This window comes from Phyllobates terribilis, unplaced genomic scaffold, assembly GCF_046119375.1.
Source record: "Phyllobates terribilis strain yellow unplaced genomic scaffold, ASM4611937v1 Scaffold_11__3_contigs__length_659146591, whole genome shotgun sequence".
NCBI classification, from domain to species: Eukaryota; Metazoa; Chordata; class Amphibia; order Anura; family Dendrobatidae; genus Phyllobates; species Phyllobates terribilis.
The window spans coordinates 599,510,387-599,530,649 of record NW_027362771.1 but is presented as its reverse complement, the minus strand read 5'-3'; the positions used below and the strand labels follow the sequence as shown (position 1 = coordinate 599,530,649).

Genomic DNA, 20,263 nt, shown 5'->3' with positions numbered 1-20,263 from the left:
CAAACACTTCGCACCGAAGACATTTTGCGCAAGAAGACACGTGCATGCACCCCACACACGTGCACCCTTTATGTTGCTTCTAGATTTATAGGGTAGACTATACCATCAGGTAAAGGGCATTGTGGGAGCTGCTTGTGGATAAATTAGCAGCTGATCAACACACCAGGAGATGGCTAGCTGATCAAAGTCAGAACTAACACCATGCTTTGCTACACAGTATAACACTTTCCACCATCAGATAAAGTCTACAAATGAGGGGAGGACAGACATACAAGTATATCAGTGAGTATTGAATGGAATGCAACAGATAACATATAGCAAAAATATATGGTGTTAGTCCAATGCCAAATTAAGGAACTGCACACACTTAGCGCCGAAGACACTTTGCGCAAGAAGACACGAGCATTGTTCCCATTTGAGTACTGTTTCCATCCCTTTCATCGATTTTCCTGGCGCCCCAGACCTTCTGTTAGGGTTTTCAGGAAAAATGCTTGAGTTTCCCATTGACTCCCATTATAGTCAGTACTTGAGTTTCTAAGTTTAACATTCTGATCAGACTGTATGGTGCCCACTGCAATGTCAAGGTGAACCTCTTAATAAGTCCCTGACCTTAAAGGTGTGGAGTCATGTGCCAACCAAAGTTGAAGTAATTGTGCACCAGCAGTGGGCGCTCCAGGTCACACCACCTCAAAGGCACAGCACCACAACCACAATGGCTGCTGCTCAGTACCAACACCAAGTGAATAGATCTAAAAAAAAAATCACGTCCACATGTGCTTAGGCTGAAAGCTGAGAGAAAAAATAGGCAGAACCTGTCTTGCAGTCTCCTGCTAATTAAAAACTAAAGCCTGCTTTTTTATATTAGAGTCACAAGAAATAATTACTGTATATAAATTGCACAGTAAATTATCATCTAAAAAATTTAATTTGTCATATGTGCAACAAATATATCCAACAAACACGGCTCAGCGCACTGCATGGTGGCGCAGGAGTCGTCACGTCTTGGATAGGAGGTGACGTCGTCGTGTGACCACACTTCTGCTTCTCAGGTCTATTTTAATGGCTATTTCGAACTAAATGGCACCAGAGAGATAATGGAGTGCAACCTGGAGGTTTCAAGGAAGGACGTGTGCACGTATAAGGACCCCGCCACAGGCAACATTTGGCAGTGTGTGCGACCACAAAAGCTGCCGTGTGACTCCTGGGTCTATCACTCCATGGGTGGATACCGCAAAGTGACAAACCATCTGGAAGATTCTCTACTGAGTGGGTGAGTGAGGTCATCTACAAAACCGTATCAGCTTCATCACGTCTGTGATGTCATCAGAGCAGCTTTGAATTCACAGAGGAAGTGACATCAGCATATCTATGATGTCACGGCATCAAATCTGTGATGTGGTAGCAAATTGTTGGCCTTAAAGGAGATGCACATTCAAGATCCTTAACCCCTTAGTGACCGTACCAATTTTTGGAAATCTGACCAGTGTCACTTTATGTAGTAATAACTCTGGAATGCTTCAACATATCCCATTGATTTTGAGACTGTTTTTTTATGACACATGATACTTTATAATAATGGTAAATTTAGGTTGATATTTTTTTATAAATAAACGCAAAACACTTCAGAAATTTGACAAAAATGTTTGAAAAATTGCAATTTCCAAACTTTGAATGACTATCCCTTTTATCCCAATACTGATGCTACACAAAAACATTAATAAATAGCATTTCGCTCATGTCTGCTTTACATCAGTACTATTAGTAAAGTGTTGTTTTATTTTGTTAACATTTTAGAATGTTTAAAAATGTAGCAGTAATTTTTCATTTTTTCATGTAAATTTACAAAACTTATTTTTACAGGGACCAGTTCAGTTTTGAAGTGACTTTGGTGGTCCTATATGTTGGAAACCATCCAAAAGTGATACCATTTTAAAAACCACACCCCTCAAGTTATTTAAAATTGCTTTCAGGTAGTTCTTTAACCCTTCTGGTTCTTTTCAGGAACTAATGGAAAGTGGCGTGACAAGATTAAAAAAGTTTATTTTTACCACCTAAATTTTTTTAACTTCTGAACAGGCCGCTACAGCCGGCAGACCCTAAGGCCATTATTTGGCCATGAACTGCCAAGGCAAACATCAGGACCACACAATCAAGATCTCAGGGTTCCGATGAGGTTAAAGAGGGAGACCTATTCTATTAACTATTTAGATTCTGTAGTCACTATTGACAGCAGAATCTAAGGGGTTAAACATCCATGGTTGGTGCCAACATTGATTATGGCTGATGTAATACGTTGTCAGCTATAGTGTACAGGTGACAGTAACAGGATTGTCACTCGTAGGGGGATGCTAGTCTCTTATATTGCAGGTCAGCAAAAAGACGTCTAGTGGTCATTAAGGGGTTAAACTTGAACTCGAATGTTACTGCATTAGAGATCTAACATTTATCACCTTTGTAAAACATAGCAATCTATGACATCATAGGTGAGTGATGTTATCTCAACTGTGATGTAATCAAACTAAAAAAAAATTACTTGATTGACCAATATTTTACTAATTGGGGGGATAATGGAATTTACCAGTTTAAATTCATTCATTAAATTCATAATTGATTTCTATGATTTATGAATATGCAATTGAAGGTTTAGGTTGTAATTAAGTCCATTCACCTTATTGTCCCTGTTGCCTCCTTCCAGCTCAGTCACTAACAAAATTATCCCTGGCTCAGTGCCTCTGATCAATGTCAAGACTGGAAACAGCTCAGTGGGTAAGATCTATGCAGGTTTATGTAAATACAGTGTAAAAACTAAGGGGGAAAAGTTGCAGCTGCATCCCCCTCCTCCCTTTATTTTCTGGTTTTTCCCACATTGTCAGTCTACATTTGCTAAGAAATGTTCCAATCTATCAAATAAAGCTGTATAATATTTCCTGCTTCTGTGCTTTTCCCTCTTACCTTGTTCGATTTTTTTCATTTTCATCCTGAAAATCAGAGCCATCTCTGCAATTGTTTAGGGCACAGTACCATCAAATGCGCAAGAAGGCATTGATCAGTAATAAGACAATTAGTGAGGCAGTCATTTACCCATTCACTAACCTAGACTCTCGGGAAAGTAGGCTGTGGAGACACTGGGTCTCCCATGGTCATAAAACTACACAGACAACACATGGTGAGGGTAAAACAGTGTGGCAATACTTTATCGAACCACCAAACATATAGAAAAGTCCCAGCAAATACACAAGATGGTGCAAGTGACAGAGTCTCACCCTTCCACTGTTCGCCGGGAATAGAGCAGTGAGATATGTGGCCAGGTGACCTGATTGTCCCAACCTGGATTTCCTCATAATGTCTCTGAGAGTTCATTGATAGTCAATGGAGCAGATCTATATTCCTCTTGATGGAGCCATGTGTCCTGGTTGCTGTGCTGAAGAGTCTCTCTTGGCTGTCTTTTTGTAAAGTCTCTTTGATACAGAGGCATATGCCCCTTAAATAGGTCACAATTGTCCTTTCAAGCACACATCAAGGATAAGGGATGTTATTATTCCACAGGACTCGAGTATCCACAGCTCATCCCCCAAGGTTGACTGAAAAAAACACCCTATAATGGTATTTAACATATCTAGCAAACATCCATTGTTCAATGATCCTGAGTCCTTGTATTGAAAAACTAGCAGACGATATGTTGTAGGAGCTGATATAAGATGTAAATAACAGCCATTCATCAATTACCAAATATCAACTCAAATGATCAACATTCAGGTTTATATAAACAACAGTCTGTGTTGATCAACCAAAGAAGAACATGAATTCAAAAGTCAACATAAAAATAAAGGTGTATGGCTCCTGGCCTACTGATTCATACGTTGATAATTAAGCAGAAATGCAGTGTTGTCACATACCTCCCCCTTTCCTCATTAGCCAGATGTGATAGGTTTTCACCCTCATTGGGCACAGTCCATCAGCATGTCTTTAAGCACAGACACGAATGTAAGAGGTTTCACCTTCATGAGAACGAAACTTTGTATCATTCAGTTTCCTCAAAGCATATTCCATATTTTCCTTGCAAATAAACTCCACAATCCGCATGACATCCTTGTGCACATCAGCATAGCAGACACTTCTAGCTTCTCTCATATGATCTTTTAGATCCTGCCAACTTCCCGTTGGGGGAAGCTTGGAGACGAGGACTTTGTATTCAGTTTGCTGGGGAGGGGTCCATTCCTCTGGGGAACTCCCTCCCTCTCATGGTCTCTGGCTTGATAGAACCAAACTCATATCCATTGCGTCCGCACACGGCGTTCTCCGCATCCTTCAGATCGTGGAAGCTGATGAAAGCAAACAGTGCAGCACAGCCTCCCCCACGATTCTTCAGCTTGATGGCACGGATCCGCTCGTACCAATGGAACAACTCCACCAGCTCCTTTTTCCATACATCGGCTGGTAAATTGCCCACATAAATGCTCCTAATCTCTTGCTTTGGGGTTTCAGGCTTCTGGTCGGCTACCCACTCTCATATTTCTGGGACCATTTTCTCCATAAGTTGCTCGAGAATGATCATGTCCCGGAGGGCATCAACAGAGTAGGCAGCCTGACCATTGAGCCAATGATTGCAGTGTCATCGGAGTTGACTGCCAAATTCTACATAGGAGGCACCGTGGCGAGAAAAAGTCCGGAACTTGGTGCGATATCTCTTGGGGGTGATAGTAGAAAGTAGACTTCCAGGGCCAACTGCCTCAACTAGTGGCACCCCGCTTTGGTGGACCCCCACAGAGAGGAGGTAGCGGCAAGCTTAGGAAGCTGACAGTCCATTGTGGTGCAAAGCCAGGGGTCCCGAGGGTCCCACCCTGGCTTCTCAGGACATACCCATGGAATCAGGTGACCAGATGGTCCCAACCTGGCATCTCAGAACATATCCATGGGACCAGGTGAACGGAGGGTCACAATCCTGGTTTCCGCAAACATCGTCATAGGGTCAGTGATGGTCAATAGAGCAGATCTGTATTCCTCTGAATGGAGCCATGCTGTCCTGTAGAGCTGTCACTTAGTGTTCCTGTCTGTGGTTTTGTAAAAAGACTCCTGATACAGAGGCATAACCCCCTTATATAGTTCACAACTGTCCTTCAAGATATTTTCGACAGGTCAGGGGGAAGGTGAGATGAGTTTAACTCTCCATTGTTTGAGCATTAAATTGATCTGCATAGCTTATACTCCTGTGCTCTGCGATTTTCTTTCCGATGGAGGAAGCTTGGAGACGAGGACTCTGTATTCAGTTCGACGGGTAGGGGGTCCGTTCCTCCGGGGTACTCCTCCATATCCTCCCCATGGTCTCTGGCTTGACCTGGGAAACTTCATATGTAATTGACGAGAACCCAACTCATATCCATTGCCTCCGCACACGGTGTTCTCCGCATCCTTCAGATCCTGGAGGCTGATGAAGGCAAACAGTGCAGCATCGCCTCCCCCTTGATTCTTCAGTTTGATGGTACAGATCCGCCCATACCAATGGAACAACTCCACCAGCTCCTTTTTCCATACATCAGCTGGTAAATTGCCCACATAAATGCGCCAAATCCCCGGGCGCTGACCACCAAACCAGGAGATAGTCACTTGGTGGCCTGGTAAATGGTGTTCTGGGGGTGCAATATCTGAACTGGCATGAGTGATGGAAGGCCCAATTTTTTTCTGAGGTCCCTGGGCCTTGATATCACTGACCTTGACTGGCTGGAGGTGGTTATGGAGGTTGGCTGGTGTACAGTGGTCAACCGGCCATATAATGTGAACAGGGAATAACACTTCCTCCTCTGCTGGTGTATCCTGAGGGTAGCGTCCCTCAGACCCTGATGGCTCGTCTAGGCAGACGTTGTCCTAATTGGTGGGCAGACAGGCTCCAGGTATGGGGTCCCAGCTCTGCAGACAATCTTTGGCCATGTGTCAAAGGTGCCTGCACGTATAACAGCTCTGTGTTGGGCAAATCACGGGTCCTGATGGTAAACCTTTGTCCTGGTGGGATGTTTGCTGGTTTTCCTGGAATCAGTGGGCATATGGGGTCTCCAGTGGGGATGATTGGATGTGAATTCGTCGGCCAATCGGGCTGCTTGCTCTCGGATTTCGGGTTTTCAGTTGTAACCCCTTTACCTTAGACCATAAAGAAGCAGGCACTATCCTTTCCAAAATCTTAGAGCATCAGTTATGCAGGTGTTAAACTCTCTGCTACCCTAGACCACCACGGTAGCATGCTTTAAGCCCTCCTTTACTAAAGGTGACCATTGAATCCTGTATCAAGCCCTCCTCTACCACAGTCCACTAAGGAAGCATGCATGAAGTCCTCCACTGCTACAGTATACTAAGGAAGCATGCATAAAGCCTTACATTACCATAGACTACCGAGGAAACATGCATGAAGCCCTCCATTAACATCGATCACACAGGAAGCATGCATAAAGCCCTATTCTACCATTGATCTCAAAGGAAGCATGCATGAAGCCCTCCACTATCGTAGAACACTGAGGAAGCATGCATAAAGCCATCCACTAACATAGACCACCAAAAAAGCAAACATGAATCCTTTCACTATCATAAACCCCAGAGGAGGTAGGCAAGAAGCCCTCCACTCCCATAGACCACTGAGGAAGCAGACATGAAGCCCTCCAGTACCATAGACTACCGAAAAAGCAGACATGAAGCCCTCCACTACCATAGGCTACCGAAGAAGCTTTCAGGAAGCCCTCCAATACTATAGACCACTATAGAAGCAAACGTGAATTCCTCCACTACTGGAAACCATTGTTGAAGCAGAAATTCATCCCTCCTCTAGCACAGACCACTATAGATGGAGACACGTATCCTTCCACTATCACAAGCCACCGAGGAAGCAAATACAGTATGTATCCCTCCACTATAATAATAATAATAATTTTTATTTTTATAGCGCCAACATATTCCGCAGCACGTTACAATTTTAGGGGGGACTCGTACAGATTATACAAACATTACAGAATAAGCATAAGTCCTATCAAAAGGAGTGAGGGCCCTGCTCGCAAGCTTACAGTCTATGAGGAAATAGGGGAGACACAAAAGGTAACATGTACATATGTTGTATAATACAGCCATTATACATTAAATCGGGAATGTACCTAAAAATATGTGGCGCCCCTGGGGGTTCAACCGCCACAGGGATGCTGCACCTCTTTAATGGGGTGTGGTATCTCTCCTTCGAGGTAAGGATGGTGCAACTGTCAGTACCACTCCTCTGCATCCAACACTACACCTCTCCCACCAGAGGGGGGCTAATAGGCATCAGTGTGCTGCACCAGTCGGGATAATGGGAGATTGGGGAACCAAAAGATAGAGGGAACCAAGTGGTGGGTGAGGGTGGAGGACGCACATGTAGGTTACACTTAATAATTCATATTTAATACACAGCCATTGGGCTTATGGTCTTTTGATTGTGATCTTCATCACTGAACGTGGCTTTCTGTGTGAACCTGCAGTTGATGGGGACACGGACCTCGTATTCTGGCCTTGAGTCGAGGAGCGGGCAAGAGTTAATGGTTGTCTCTACCCGGTCAAGGTCCCTGCCCAAGAAGGCCTGGAGCTGAGGAGTCTAGCTCCACCACAAAAGGATCCCAGGGGGATGCCGACGGAGCGGTACACGCCACCTGTCCTCGCTGCTCTGGCCTAGTCAGAGGGATTCCTGCTGCAAAAGGGGTACCGGCCCCGATGTCTGGCTTTGTTACTCTATGCCTCAGTCGGAGAAGCCCGGAGGCTCAGTGGATCACACCGGGTAACGGAGCGGAGTCGACACCCGTACCCTTGTTCTGTGCATAGTCCAGAGGGAGACCCGGCCTTTCTACACACACGGATAGGAGAGGACTTAGTTTGAAGTCTAGGAACACTGTGGTGCGGGGTCCTGGCTAAAGCACCTGAATTACTCGGAGGTTGTCGGACCCCCGGTCCTGGTGACCGCAGAGCCCCGTGAGGAGCAGGGAGAAGCCTTGCAGCTGCATGCTCTACCGTGAGTAAAAACCCTGGAAGTCTACCCCTATGGCCTCCGGTCTCTTTATTTCTGCACCACACAGCACAGCACCAGAATTCCTCTACTACATCTCCCTCCATCCGCCTCTCTGCCCTGAGGCCCTGCTCCGCCTGTGGGGAGTAGCCCCATCTCCTGCTGCCACTACATCCCGCCTCAGAGGACTGCCGCAGCACTGGTGGCGATCACCAGACACCACAGGTGGCGTAGTCGATACTAACCACTCAACCCTGATAGCCCATTACTTTTATGTGGCGGCCCTGGGCATGGAACGGGTCCAGGCCACGACTGCTTCCCCAACATCTGACCCGGCTCCGAGTACCCCATCTCCCAGGGAGGGCTGTGAGCATCACACAACTTGGCGTAGTCGGCAGGATTGCGTGCCCGCAGCAATGGAAGGAGATTGCCCATTGCTACCGGGTACTGTGCACCTTTTACCTTAGACTGTCGTTTTCCACTTAAAATGGCGCCCGCCCAAGAAGAATGGATGCCATAATGTGCAGAAAGGACAGTTTCCTAGCACCTCCTATCGTGGGCCAGGCTCCCCCATGGTGTCAAAAGAGCAGACCGCCCCTTCCATTAGAGACTATCCGCGGGGTAGTGCCCGTCAAAACGGATGGAATGTCCGAAGGCGTGCCTGTCAGCCTACCGCCCTGGAGCCGTCCCAAAAAGAGGAGGGAACGAGGAAAACCAACAGGTGCGGCCATAACAGTCCGAGACTTACTATCCTCAGGAGCAGACATGGACGCTGATGAGGGGAGTCTATCGGAGCCTTCCGAACCCGGCCCAGGTTCTTCTCCCGTTGGCGAGGAGGGTGGCGTGTCCCTGTCCCTGACATCAGGAGATATTGAGTTTCTCCGCCAAGAAATCCCGGACCTTGGTTGAAGAGTAGCTAGGCCCAGCAAGCGGCATCCGCTGCGTGGCGGGAAGAAATGCTGCAGCGCATCCGGGCCCGCCGCCAAGGAGCAGCAACTCTGGAGGAGGCAGTAACAGAGGTCGCGTGCAGCCCAGGAGCGGGTGAGTGTGATACCCCTGTCCCAGCTTCTGAGCCCACCGTGCCCCTCCTGGATCTCATGACTGAGTACCTGCTACCTGGTGCGGTCACCTGGGAGCAGGTCTTTGCCCCGGAGCTGGAGGCCTCCGCTATCGGCGGGGACCTGCATTGCCTCCTGACTCCCATCTCGGAAGAACCTGAGTCTGCTGGGGTATCCACTGACCCCAACCCGGAATGGTCCGCGCTTCCTGAGGAACTGCAGCAGCCCCTGCTATCACCACTGCCCGCACCTACAGTTACCTGGCCGGCAGCTGAAGAGTGGGCCTGGGACAACCAGGGGGGGACCTGATGGGCTTCCCCTGGGAGACCCGGGCTGAAGCGCGTAGGAGGAGCGAGCTGTGTTGCCAGCAGATCCTCCAGCTCGATCGGGAGCGACGACAGAGGGAGGTTCGCTGCGAGCGCCTCGAGGTGCGCGCCAAGGCTGCAAAGTCCAGGGCCCGCCAGCAGGAGGCATCCTGTCCAAGCCCCCGAGAGGAAGGGCAAGTTGTCTGCTTCCATCATGAGGCGGGATGGGGCTTCATCAGGAGTCCCCAGTTTGAGCAAGACGTCTTCGTCAGCCGGCGGGAAGTCGAGCCGCGGCTGAAAAAGGGATACCCTGGTCGGAATCTCTTCCCGGGTGACTTTGTTACGTACACCCGCCACCACGGGGTGCGGGGTTGGTACGCCCTGGATGTTCAAAAGGTGTCCAGGAGCGACGCCCCCTCGCGCTCGACAGTGGAGGACCGACCAGCCTCCGTCGGGAGGAATGAGCCTTTTCCCCGGTGGGGACCCGTGGATTAAGCGGCCCCGGCGGCTGTAACCTGTTTGCAGTTATGATGTTATGTTTTATGTTTACCATGTTTTCCTCCCAGATTCTAGAGACATTTGTCCCTACGGACTTGCAGTAGGCAGACTCTTCCACTGTATATAGTTTGCTTTGCATCTCTTTAGGTGTTCCTTATTGGTTTTATGTAAATCCGCGTATACTTCTACCTCAGACCTCGGAAGAAAAACCTGTCTGGCGTGGCTCTCTTGGAGGTCCGACTTGGGATCTTCATGCCCTGCAGCCACCCCAGGGCCTACGTTGGAGGTTTGGGACAGGTCCCTCGCGCTTCTGAACTGACTCTACTTCTTTGCACTTTAACTAGTCTGTCTCTGCATAATGTCTCTTGATGGTGTTATATTTTTATACCTTTATACTTTTTTATAATATTTACAGTTTGTAACGTTAAAGGAAAAGTGCCTCCCATATTGGGAAGATTGTTAAACTGTTATAAAAAAAAATATTAAAAAAGGCTGTACCAGGTTTTACTCTCTTTGCAGCCCGCGGACGTGCTGTGTTTCACCAGGGGGGGAATGTGGCGCCCCTGGGGGTTCGACCGCCACAGGGATGCTATACCTCTTTAATGGGGTGTGGTATCTCTCCTTCGAGGTAAGGATGGTTCAACTGTCAGGACCACACCTCTGCATCCAACACTACACTTCTCCCACCAGAGGGGGGGCTAATAGGCACCAGTGTGCTGCCCCAGCCGGGATAATGGAAGATTGGGGAACCAAAAGATAGAGGGAACCAAGTAGTGGGTGAGGGTGGAGGACGCACATGTAGGTTACACTTAATAATTCATATTTAATACACAGCCATCTTGGGCTTATGGTTTTTTGATTGTGATCTTCATCACTAAACGTGGCTTTCTTTGTGAACCTGCAGTTGATGGGGACACGGTCCTCGTACTCTGGTCTTGAGTCGAGGAGCGGGCAAGAGTTAATGGTTGTCTCTACTCGGTCAAGGTCCCTGCCCAAGAAGGCCTGGAGTTGAGGAGTCTAGCTCCACCGCAAAAGGATCCCAGGGGGATGCCGACGGAGCGGTACATGCCACCTGTCCTCGCCATTCTGGTCCAGTCAGAGGGATTCCTGCTGCAAAAGGGGTACCGGCCCCCGATGTCTGACTTTGTTACTCTATGTCTCAGTCGGAGAAGCCCGGAGGCTCAGTGGATCCCACCGGGTAATTGAGCGAAGTCGACACCCGTACCCTTGTTCTGTGCATAGTCCAGAGGGAGACCTGGCCTTTCTACCCACACGGATAGGAGAGGACTTAGTTTGAAGTCTAGGAACACTGTGGTGCGAGGTCCTGGCTAAAGCACCTCAATTACTCGGAGGTTGTCGGACCCCCAGTCCTGGTGGCCGCAGAGCCCCGTGAGGAGCAGGGAGAAGCCTTGCAGCTGCATGCTCTAGCGTGAATAAAAATCCTGGAAGTCTACCCCTATGGCCTCCGGTCTCTTTATTTCTGCACCGCACAGCATAGCACCAGAATTCCTCCACTACAACTCCCTCCATCCGCCTCTCTGCCCCAAGGCCCTGCTCCGCCTGTGGGGAGTAGCACCATCTCCTGCTGCCACTACATCCCGCCTCAGAGGACTGCCGCAGCACTGGTGGCGATCCCCAGACACCACAGGTGGCGTAGTCGATACTAACCACTCAACCCTGATAGCCCATTACTTTTATGTGGCGGCCCTGGGCACGGAACGGGTCCAGGCCACGACTGCTTCCCCAACATCTGACCCGGCTCCGAGTACCCCATCTCCCAGGGAGGGCTGTGCGCTTTTAATACATGAACTGGTCACCAGCCAGTATGTGTACAGTCCAGACAGAGGCTATTAAGTGCATGGATGGTATGAACATGAATTTGAAGAAAATTTTAATATGGGCCAAACTAGGACAGTTAGATAAGTGTGTTGAAATGGGTTTTTAGAGCACGCTTAAAACTGTGGGTATTGGGAATTAATCGAACTGTCCTGGGTAGTGCATTCCAAACAATTTGCGCAGCACGTGAGAAATCTTGAAGACGGGAGTGGGAAGTTTGGATTATGGAGGATTTTAATTTTCAGTCATTTCGATATGGAGGGCACAACTAGGGTATTACACTGAGACGAGGGAGGAGATGTAGGGGGGTGCTGAAGCATGGAGAGCTTTGTGGGTAAGGGTGATAAGTTTATTAGTGTTGAGTAGAGATGAGCGTTGTTCTACTCGAACTGTTCGCCAATCTCAAATTCGAGCTGTTTTGGGCGGTGTTCGAGCCGTTCGGCGAACACGAACGATTTGAGAAAAATTCGGCTGTTCGAGGTTATGTTCGATAACTGTTCGTGCACCAAAATCATAACTGGATTTTTTCTCAGTAATGATGAAAATTAATGTTAATACGCAGTTTGAGTGTACAGCGGGGTGGGGGGAGGGGCAGGGGATGGATCTCTGCAGGAATAATGAAGATCTCTATTTTTTTTCTCTTTCCCGCATTTACAGTGGGGAGGTGCAATCTGTCAGCCTATCAGCAGCGCACATGACGCGCCCCTGGGCCTGCTGTGTCGCGCAGCGTCTCGCGCACGGGGGCTTACCCGGAACCGGATCAGATGAGGGTTGTAGTCTCCGAGTGGCGGGGACCCGGTCCGTGCCCAGGGGGTCAGACTCAGTGTGTGGCAGTCTTGATAGATGTTATTTGAGTGTCGACTACGCCACCCGTTGATTTGCAGCTATGGAGCTGCCGCTGCAGGGCAGACCGCTGAGGCCGGTGTAGAATTGTGCAGCGTGATAGTATAACCCCCAACGGGAGGGGTATGGCCTCAGGGCAGCCGACGTGGAAGATGGGGGTAGCAGGAACCACTCAGAGACGGTGCGGTGTAATTCAGGGTCTTTACTGGTAACAACGATAGACCCTCCCGGAGTACTTGCTAGCGAACGGGGCCTGGTCAGTCCTTGAGCAGATGGGATCTCCCCTGGCCAGGCGGAGTTGTAGGCCTTCCAAACTGACTGTACTCTTCTGGCTACCTTGCTAGAAGCGGATATAAGTAGCCCACGTCCCTGAGTGTACCGTGTGGTGCTCACCCGTATGGCCGGTGACTCGGGGTCTTCTATTGGCTTCCGCTCCACGATGGCGGTGCTGGTCCCACACGTGTGACCGTGCCTTCGGGTTTCTGGGCCTGAGGACCTGAAATCCCCTGCCGGTCGGCTTCTGCTGCTGGGTAAGAGTTAGTCCCCGCAGCCTCGGACGCCGGGTCCGGTAAGAAAGCTTCTCAGTCAGGGCGAGCTCTGCAGCTGCCAGCCCCTGACTCGTAGTAGTATTGCTCCCACTGAGCTCCAGCTGTTTCTTCCTATGACTGTCTCTTGTCTCTACTCTCCTTGACTCCTAACCCTGCTTCAGCCCTGGGTTTATATAGGGGAAGTTCTTCCCCTCCCAAGACTGGGCAGGAGGTGTGGCATGCACAGGATCCCTGACCAAAGGACCTCCCACCTGCTCTCAGACATAACATCTCTATCACTGTGGCAACCAGACCCCTGGGGTGTCACATTCCCCCCTAGTGAAATTTAGTACTCCGGGACTAAACATATTTTAGAAAAACATAACAAGATAAAAACAATAATAATACAATAAGAAAAACATATAAAGATGGTTACGGCGTGTCCGTAACCGGGTGCAGTCTTTGAAGAAAAGCAAGGTGTCCATTTCACCAAAACAGGGAGACGTAACCAGGTAGGGGTTTGTCCTACCCCGAGTCCTTAACAGTCTTTAGTCCGTCCTGGGTTACGCTCCAACTATGTACAAGGATTCCCGGTAAATCCACCAAGGACTCCTACAAATAACTAGAAACACAAAATTATACACAAGCAACAATACACAGGTAAACATAAATAAAACAATTTATACACTTCAAATCCTCCACCGTGCGGGTAACTGGCCTCTAGTGGCCCTAGTGGACCTACGGAGCTGACTGCCTAGCCCTGAACTACAGGGTGTAGGAGCTGTCAAGGGTAAACTGGGCAGCTGTCTACCGGCTCTTTGGCTCACTAGGGATATGGCAGGCTCACTGCAAGCAGAGGGTTGATCCTCCTGGTCTACGGGTGTGGGGTCTTCTGCCTCCTGGACCGGCTGTTCTTCCAGCTCTACCTGTTGCTCCGTAGGTGCTTGGGATGCTGGTTGGAGGAAGGTGAGTACGGGTACCACAACTGCACCATTGACTTGAGTCCAAGACCGAGGGAAGTCCCCGAGCACAGTACTAACCATATCTTCCCTTTCCTCTACGGGTCGATGGTCTTCTTGTTCCTCTTCAGGGTTCCTCAGTTGTTCGGGACACTTCTTCAGGTGGTCCCGGGATACAATAGCTGTGGTTTCCCCTCCGTCTTTACTGATGGTACAAACCTTCGGGTTCTCGTGGCTTGAGGGCAGTACGGTGTACGGGTCCTTTTCCCACTGGTCGTCCAACTTGTGGAGCCGTCTCTTCCTCTTCAAGACCTGCTCTCCGGGTACCAGGGGAACAGCGGGAGCATACTGGTTGTAAGTTTTCTCTTGTCTTTCCCTAGCCTGACAGAGACTTCGCTCCACGCTCTCCTGTACTCTCCGGTACTGCTGCTGCCTCTCCGTGTCCCAGTCTGTTTCTGGTGAAGTGTCCTCGGGTGTCAGGACTCCCATTTCCAGGTCAACAGGTAACTTACCAGGTCTTGCCCTCATTAGGTAAGCCGGGGTACAGTTGGTGGAACCTACCGGGATGTGGTTGTATAGGTCCACCAGATCGGGCAACTTCTCAGGCCACAGACTGCGTTCTTCCAGGGGCAACGTTTTTAAAAGATCCATTACCACCTGGTTCATTTTCTCACAAAGTCCATTAGTTTGCGGATGGTAGGGTGTCGTCCTTATCTTCCGGCAGCCATACAGATTGCAGAATTCCTGGAAGACCTCCGCTTCAAAGGCAGGTCCCTGGTCCGTCAGCACTTGGTCCGGGTACCCGTGTGGACGGCAAAAGTGCTGCTGGAAGGCTCTAGCTGCTGTTTGAGCCGTTAAGTCCTTGACGGGGACGACAACCAAGAACCGGGAGTAATGATCCACGATGGTTAACGCGTAGACGTAGCCACTTCTGCTTGGGGTCAGTTTTACATGATCCAAGGCTACCAGTTCCAACGGTTGCCGGGTGACGATGGACTGCAGGGGAGTCTTCTGGCTGGCACGGTCCTTCCTTCTCAGGTTGCACGGGCCACAGTCTCTGCACCACTTCTCAATGGTTCCCCTCATGCCTACCCAGTGGAATCGCTCGCGCAGCAGGAACTCCAGCTTCTTCCACCCGAAGTGTCCAGCTCCGTCGTGGTATGCCTCCATCACCATGGCTGCGTCTCTTCGTGGCACCACTACTTGCCAGAGTAGTTCATGCGTCCGGGAGTTAACCATTCTGCGGCACAACTTCCCCTTGTAAAGGAACAGTCGACTCTTCTCTGCCCATAGTTGTTTGGCTTCCTCCGGAGCGTCTGGTTCAAGGCAAGCCTCCGGGCGAGTCAGCATCTCCTTCACCAGTCGGACGGCAGGGTCGCTGTCTTGCGTTTCCGCCCAGTTGTAGTGAGGTAAGGGGTTCAACGTAGCAGCCTGCTTACTCCTTACCCGGTGGGAATACTGGATAGTCCCATGACGGTGGAACGCAGGGAGTTCAACTTCTTCCAGTCCCTCCGGATCTTCTCCTTCGTCCGGCAGGTTGGGCATTACAATACAGTCCCTCTATAAATTGTTCAGTCAACAGCCTGTCCTCGTTTCCCACTCCATCAGGGTCGGTCTGCTTAATGGCCCTCAGGGCCTCTTGTAGGTTTAGTGCATAGTCCCTTATACTCTCATGCGCTCGCTGCTTGCACCCGTAGAATCTAAGCTTAATCTCGGCTGAGGTGCGGGTATCAAAGGTATCCTTCAGCCGGGTTAGTATCCCTGCGACAGTCTTCCTCCCAGGTGGCCAGGATTTTACTTCCCTTTTAGCTGCCCCGGTTAGTTGGGCCACCAGGATGCTCACTTTTTGCTCTTCTGTGAGGGGGTACACCTGGAAGAGGCTATCCAGCTTTTCTCTAAAGTCATGCAGGGTATGTGACTCCCCTGAGTACTGGGGTAGCCAAGCTGCTCCCGGGATATAGGGCATGGTGAAGGGCATAACTGCAGCAGCGGTGACGCTGGCGGGGGTTGAGGCAGTGAAGCTCTCCTCCGTATCCGACATCTTCCTCCCCCCTAGTGGACCGTGGCCTACCTTGCGATGATCCTGTTCCGTAGGCCGCGGCTCCGCAGTAGATCGTCAGGGTTGAGGACCTTCCGTCGCGCTCCGGTGACGTCGGCGTCTGCTGGGCTCCTTCCAGGACCTTACGCAACGTCCGGACGTGAGGCGGGGCTTCAGTTCTCGCGCGCTTTCGAAGTCCACGCCCCTCTTCTTCCCGCGCGGCGTCCTCAAGATGGCGTCCAACGGCGGGAAAACTCCACGGATGGCGGGAAGAAGGCCGAAGATGGCGCCGGATGGCGGGAAAACTTCGCGGATGGCGGGAAGAAGGCAGAAGATGGCGCCGGATGGCGGGAAACCTCACCACTGGTAAGTTTGAACAGTCTTTGCTTTTCAGGCATGCAGTACCCGGTGGTTGCGGGCACGAAATCCTGCCGACTACGCCAAAGTTGACGCGCCCCTGGGCCTGCTGTGTCGCGCAGCGTCTCGCGCACGGGGGCTTACCCGGAACCGGATCAGATGAGGGTTGTAGTCTCCGAGTGGCGGGGACCCGGTCCGTGCCCAGGGGGTCAGACTCAGTGTGTGGCAGTCTTGATAGATGTTATTTGAGTGTCGACTACGCCACCCGTTGATTTGCAGCTATGGAGCTGCCGCTGCAGGGCAGACCGCTGAGGCCGGTGTAGAATTGTGCAGCGTGATAGTATAACCCCCAACGGGAGGGGTATGGCCTCAGGGCAGCCGACGTGGAAGATGGGGGTAGCAGGAACCACTCAGAGACGGTGCGGTGTAATTCAGGGTCTTTACTGGTAACAACGATAGACCCTCCCGGAGTACTTGCTAGCGAACGGGGCCTGGTCAGTCCTTGAGCAGATGGGATCTCCCCTGGCCAGGCGGAGTTGTAGGCCTTCCAAACTGACTGTACTCTTCTGGCTACCTTGCTAGAAGCGGATATAAGTAGCCCACGTCCCTGAGTGTACCGTGTGGTGCTCACCCGTATGGCCGGTGACTCGGGGCCTTCTATTGGCTTCCGCTCCACGATGGCGGTGCTGGTCCCACACGTGTGACCGTGCCTTCGGGTTTCTGGGCCTGAGGACCTGAAATCCCCTGCCGGTCGGCTTCTGCTGCTGGGTAAGAGTTAGTCCCCGCAGCCTCGGACGCCGGGTCCGGTAAGAAAGCTTCTCAGTCAGGGCGAGCTCTGCAGCTGCCAGCCCCTGACTCGTAGTAGTATTGCTCCCACTGAGCTCCAGCTGTTTCTTCCTATGACTGTCTCTTGTCTCTACTCTCCTTGACTCCTAACCCTGCTTCAGCCCCGGGTTTATATAGGGGAAGTTCTTCCCCTCCCAAGACTGGGCAGGAGGTGTGGCATGCACAGGATCCCTGACCAAAGGACCTCCCACCTGCTCTCAGACATAACATCTCTATCACTGTGGCAACAAGACCACTGGGGTGTCACACACACACGGAGCGAAGTGCTTTTTTTCACACAAGCAAGGGCATGTGTCATTGGCAGTGTATGTCACATGTCCTTGTCCTATAAGACCAAGCCATTTTCCCCGTCGCCACCATTTTCTCACTGCTGCAGCTGCGTGTTAGACGGCACCGCTGTTGCTGTGTGCGCTATACCTTGTTAATTTCAAGCCAATTTTCGCACAAATCTACAGATAGCTTGGGAGTAGGGAATAATTGTAATTGCAGTCCTTTTCAGGACTAGGTTACATCAGTTCCTATCAGGTTTTGTCAGGCAGGTCTGTGCCAGTGCTGTGCAAGTTTTTTTCACAGCGTTTGGCTGAATCTAGCAAAGCTAATCCTTTTTGGCCTATTGCAGAGTGTGTTAGTCAGTGGAGTAGCCTATCTGTGTTGCAAGATATACCACCTGTGTATAGAATACCAATTTTTTTACTGCACCTAGTGAAGTAAAATCTTTTGGGCATAGCATCATTCTATTAGTCCATCTATACTGACCTCCATCAGGTTGCAAATTGAATATAATTTTTTTCTGCATCTAGCTCTGAAAAAATATTTGGGCTTCTAGCAGTGTGTGGGACTTGTTCTATTAGTCCATCTATACTGACCTCCATCAGGTTGCAAATTGAATATAATTTTTTTCTGCATCTAGCTCTGAAAAAATATTTGGGCTTCTAGCAGTGTGTGGGACTTGTTCTATTAATCCATGTATACAGACCTCCATCAGGTTGCAAACTGAATATAATTTTTTTCTGCATCTAGCTCTGAAAAAATATTTGGGCTTCTAGCAGTGTGTGGGACTTTCTCTATTAGTCCATCTATACTGACCTCCATCAGGTTGAAAATTAAAAATAATTTTTATCTGCATCTAGCTCTGAAAAAATATTTGGGCTTCTAGCAGTGTGTGGGACTTTCTCTATTAGTCCATCTATACTGACCTCCATCAGGTTGCAAACTGAATATATTTTTTTTCTGCATCTACCTCTGAAAAAATATTGGGCTTCTAGCTGTGTGTGGGACTTGTTCTATTAATCCATCTATACAGACCTCCATCAGGTTGCAAACTGAATATAATTTTTTTCTGCATCTACCTCTGAAAAAATATTTGGGCTTCTAGCTGTGTGTGGGACTTGTTCTATTAGTCCATCTATACGGACCTCCATCAGGTTGCAAATTGAATATAATTTTTTTCTGCATCTAGCTCTGAAAAAATATTTGGGCTTCTAGCAGTGTGTGGGACTTGTTCTATTAGTCCATCTATACTGACCTTCATCAGGTTGCAAACTGAATATAATTTTTTTCTGCATCTAGCTCTGAAAAAATATTTGGCCTTCTAGCAGTGTGTGGGACTTTCTCTATTAGTCCATCTATACTGACCTCCATCAGGTTGCAAATTCAAAATAATTTTTTGTCTGCATCTAGCTCTGAAAAAATATTTGGCCTTCTAGCAGTGTGTGGGACTTGGTCTATTAGTCCATCTATACTGACCTCCATCAGGTTGCAAACTGAATATATTTTTTTTCTGCATCTACCTCTGAAAAAATATTGGGCTTCTAGCTGTGTGTGGGACTTGTTCTATTAATCCATCTATACAGACCTCCATCAGGTTGCAAACTGAATATAATTTTTTTCTGCATCTACCTCTGAAAAAATATTTGGGCTTCTAGCTGTGTGTGGGACTTGTTCTATTAGTCCATCTATACGGACCTCCATCAGGTTGCAAATTGAATATAATTTTTTTCTGCATCTAGCTCTGAAAAAATATTTGGGCTTCTAGCAGTGTGTGGGACTTGTTCTATTAGTCCATCTATACTGACCTCCATCAGGTTGCAAATTCAAAATAATTTTTTGTCTGCATCTAGCTCTGAAAAAATATTTGGCCTTCTAGCAGTGTGGGGGACTTAGTCTATTAGTCCATCTATACTGACCTCCATCAGGCTGCAAATTAAAAATAATTTTTATCTGCATCTACCTCTGAAAAAATATTGGGCTTCTAGCTGTGTGTGGGACTTTCTCTATTAGTCCATCTATACTGACCTCCATCAGGTTGCAAACTGAATATATATTTTTTTCTGCATCTACCTCTGAAAAAATATTTGGGCTTCTAGCTGTGTGTGGGACTTGTTCTATTAGTCCATCTATACTGACCTCCATCAGGTTGCAAACTGAATATAATTTTTTTCTGCATCTAGCTCTGAAAAAATATTTGGCCTTCTAGCTGTGTGTGGGACTTTCTCTATTAGTCCATCTATACTGACCTCCATCAGGTTGCAAATTAAAAATAATTTTTATCTGCATCTAGCTCTGAAAAAATATTTGGCCTTCTAGCAGTGTGTGGAACTTTCTCTATTAGTCCATCTATACTGACCTCCATCAGGTTGCAAATTAAAAATAATTTTTATCTGCATCTAGCTCTGAAAAAATAATTGGCCTTCTAGCAGTGTGTGGGACTTTCTCTATTAGTCCATCTATACTGACCTCCATCAGGCTGCAAATTAAAAATAATTTTTATCTGCATCTACCACTGAAAAAATATTTGGCCTTCTAGCAGTGTGTGGGACTTTCTCTATTAGTCCATCTATACTGACCTCCATCAGGCTGCAAATTAAAAATAATTTTTATCTGCATCTACCTCTGAAAAAATATTTGGGCTTCTAGCAGTGTGTGGGACTTTCTCTATTAGTCCATCTATACTGACCTCCATCAGGTTGCAAACTGAATATAATTTTTTTC

The 20,263-nt window shown here is 48.7% G+C and overlaps 1 protein-coding gene and 1 pseudogene across 4 annotated transcripts in view; one reads left to right on the top strand and one right to left on the bottom strand.

Annotated features, from left to right (window-relative positions):
- The window catches only part of LOC141167100 (NXPE family member 3-like), a 128,576-nt gene that overhangs the window by 47,343 nt on the left and 60,970 nt on the right, over positions 1–20,263 (top strand). For all 4 annotated transcript variants that reach the window (XM_073654451.1, XM_073654450.1, XM_073654452.1 and 1 more), the window contains 2 exons: positions 1,050–1,270; positions 2,696–2,766. In XM_073654451.1, the coding sequence (XP_073510552.1) occupies positions 1,050–1,270; positions 2,696–2,766 (292 nt within the window). The remainder of the gene's footprint in view (positions 1–1,049; positions 1,271–2,695; positions 2,767–20,263) is intronic.
- LOC141165638 (serine/arginine-rich splicing factor 9-like) lies at positions 3,141–8,772 on the bottom strand (annotated as a pseudogene).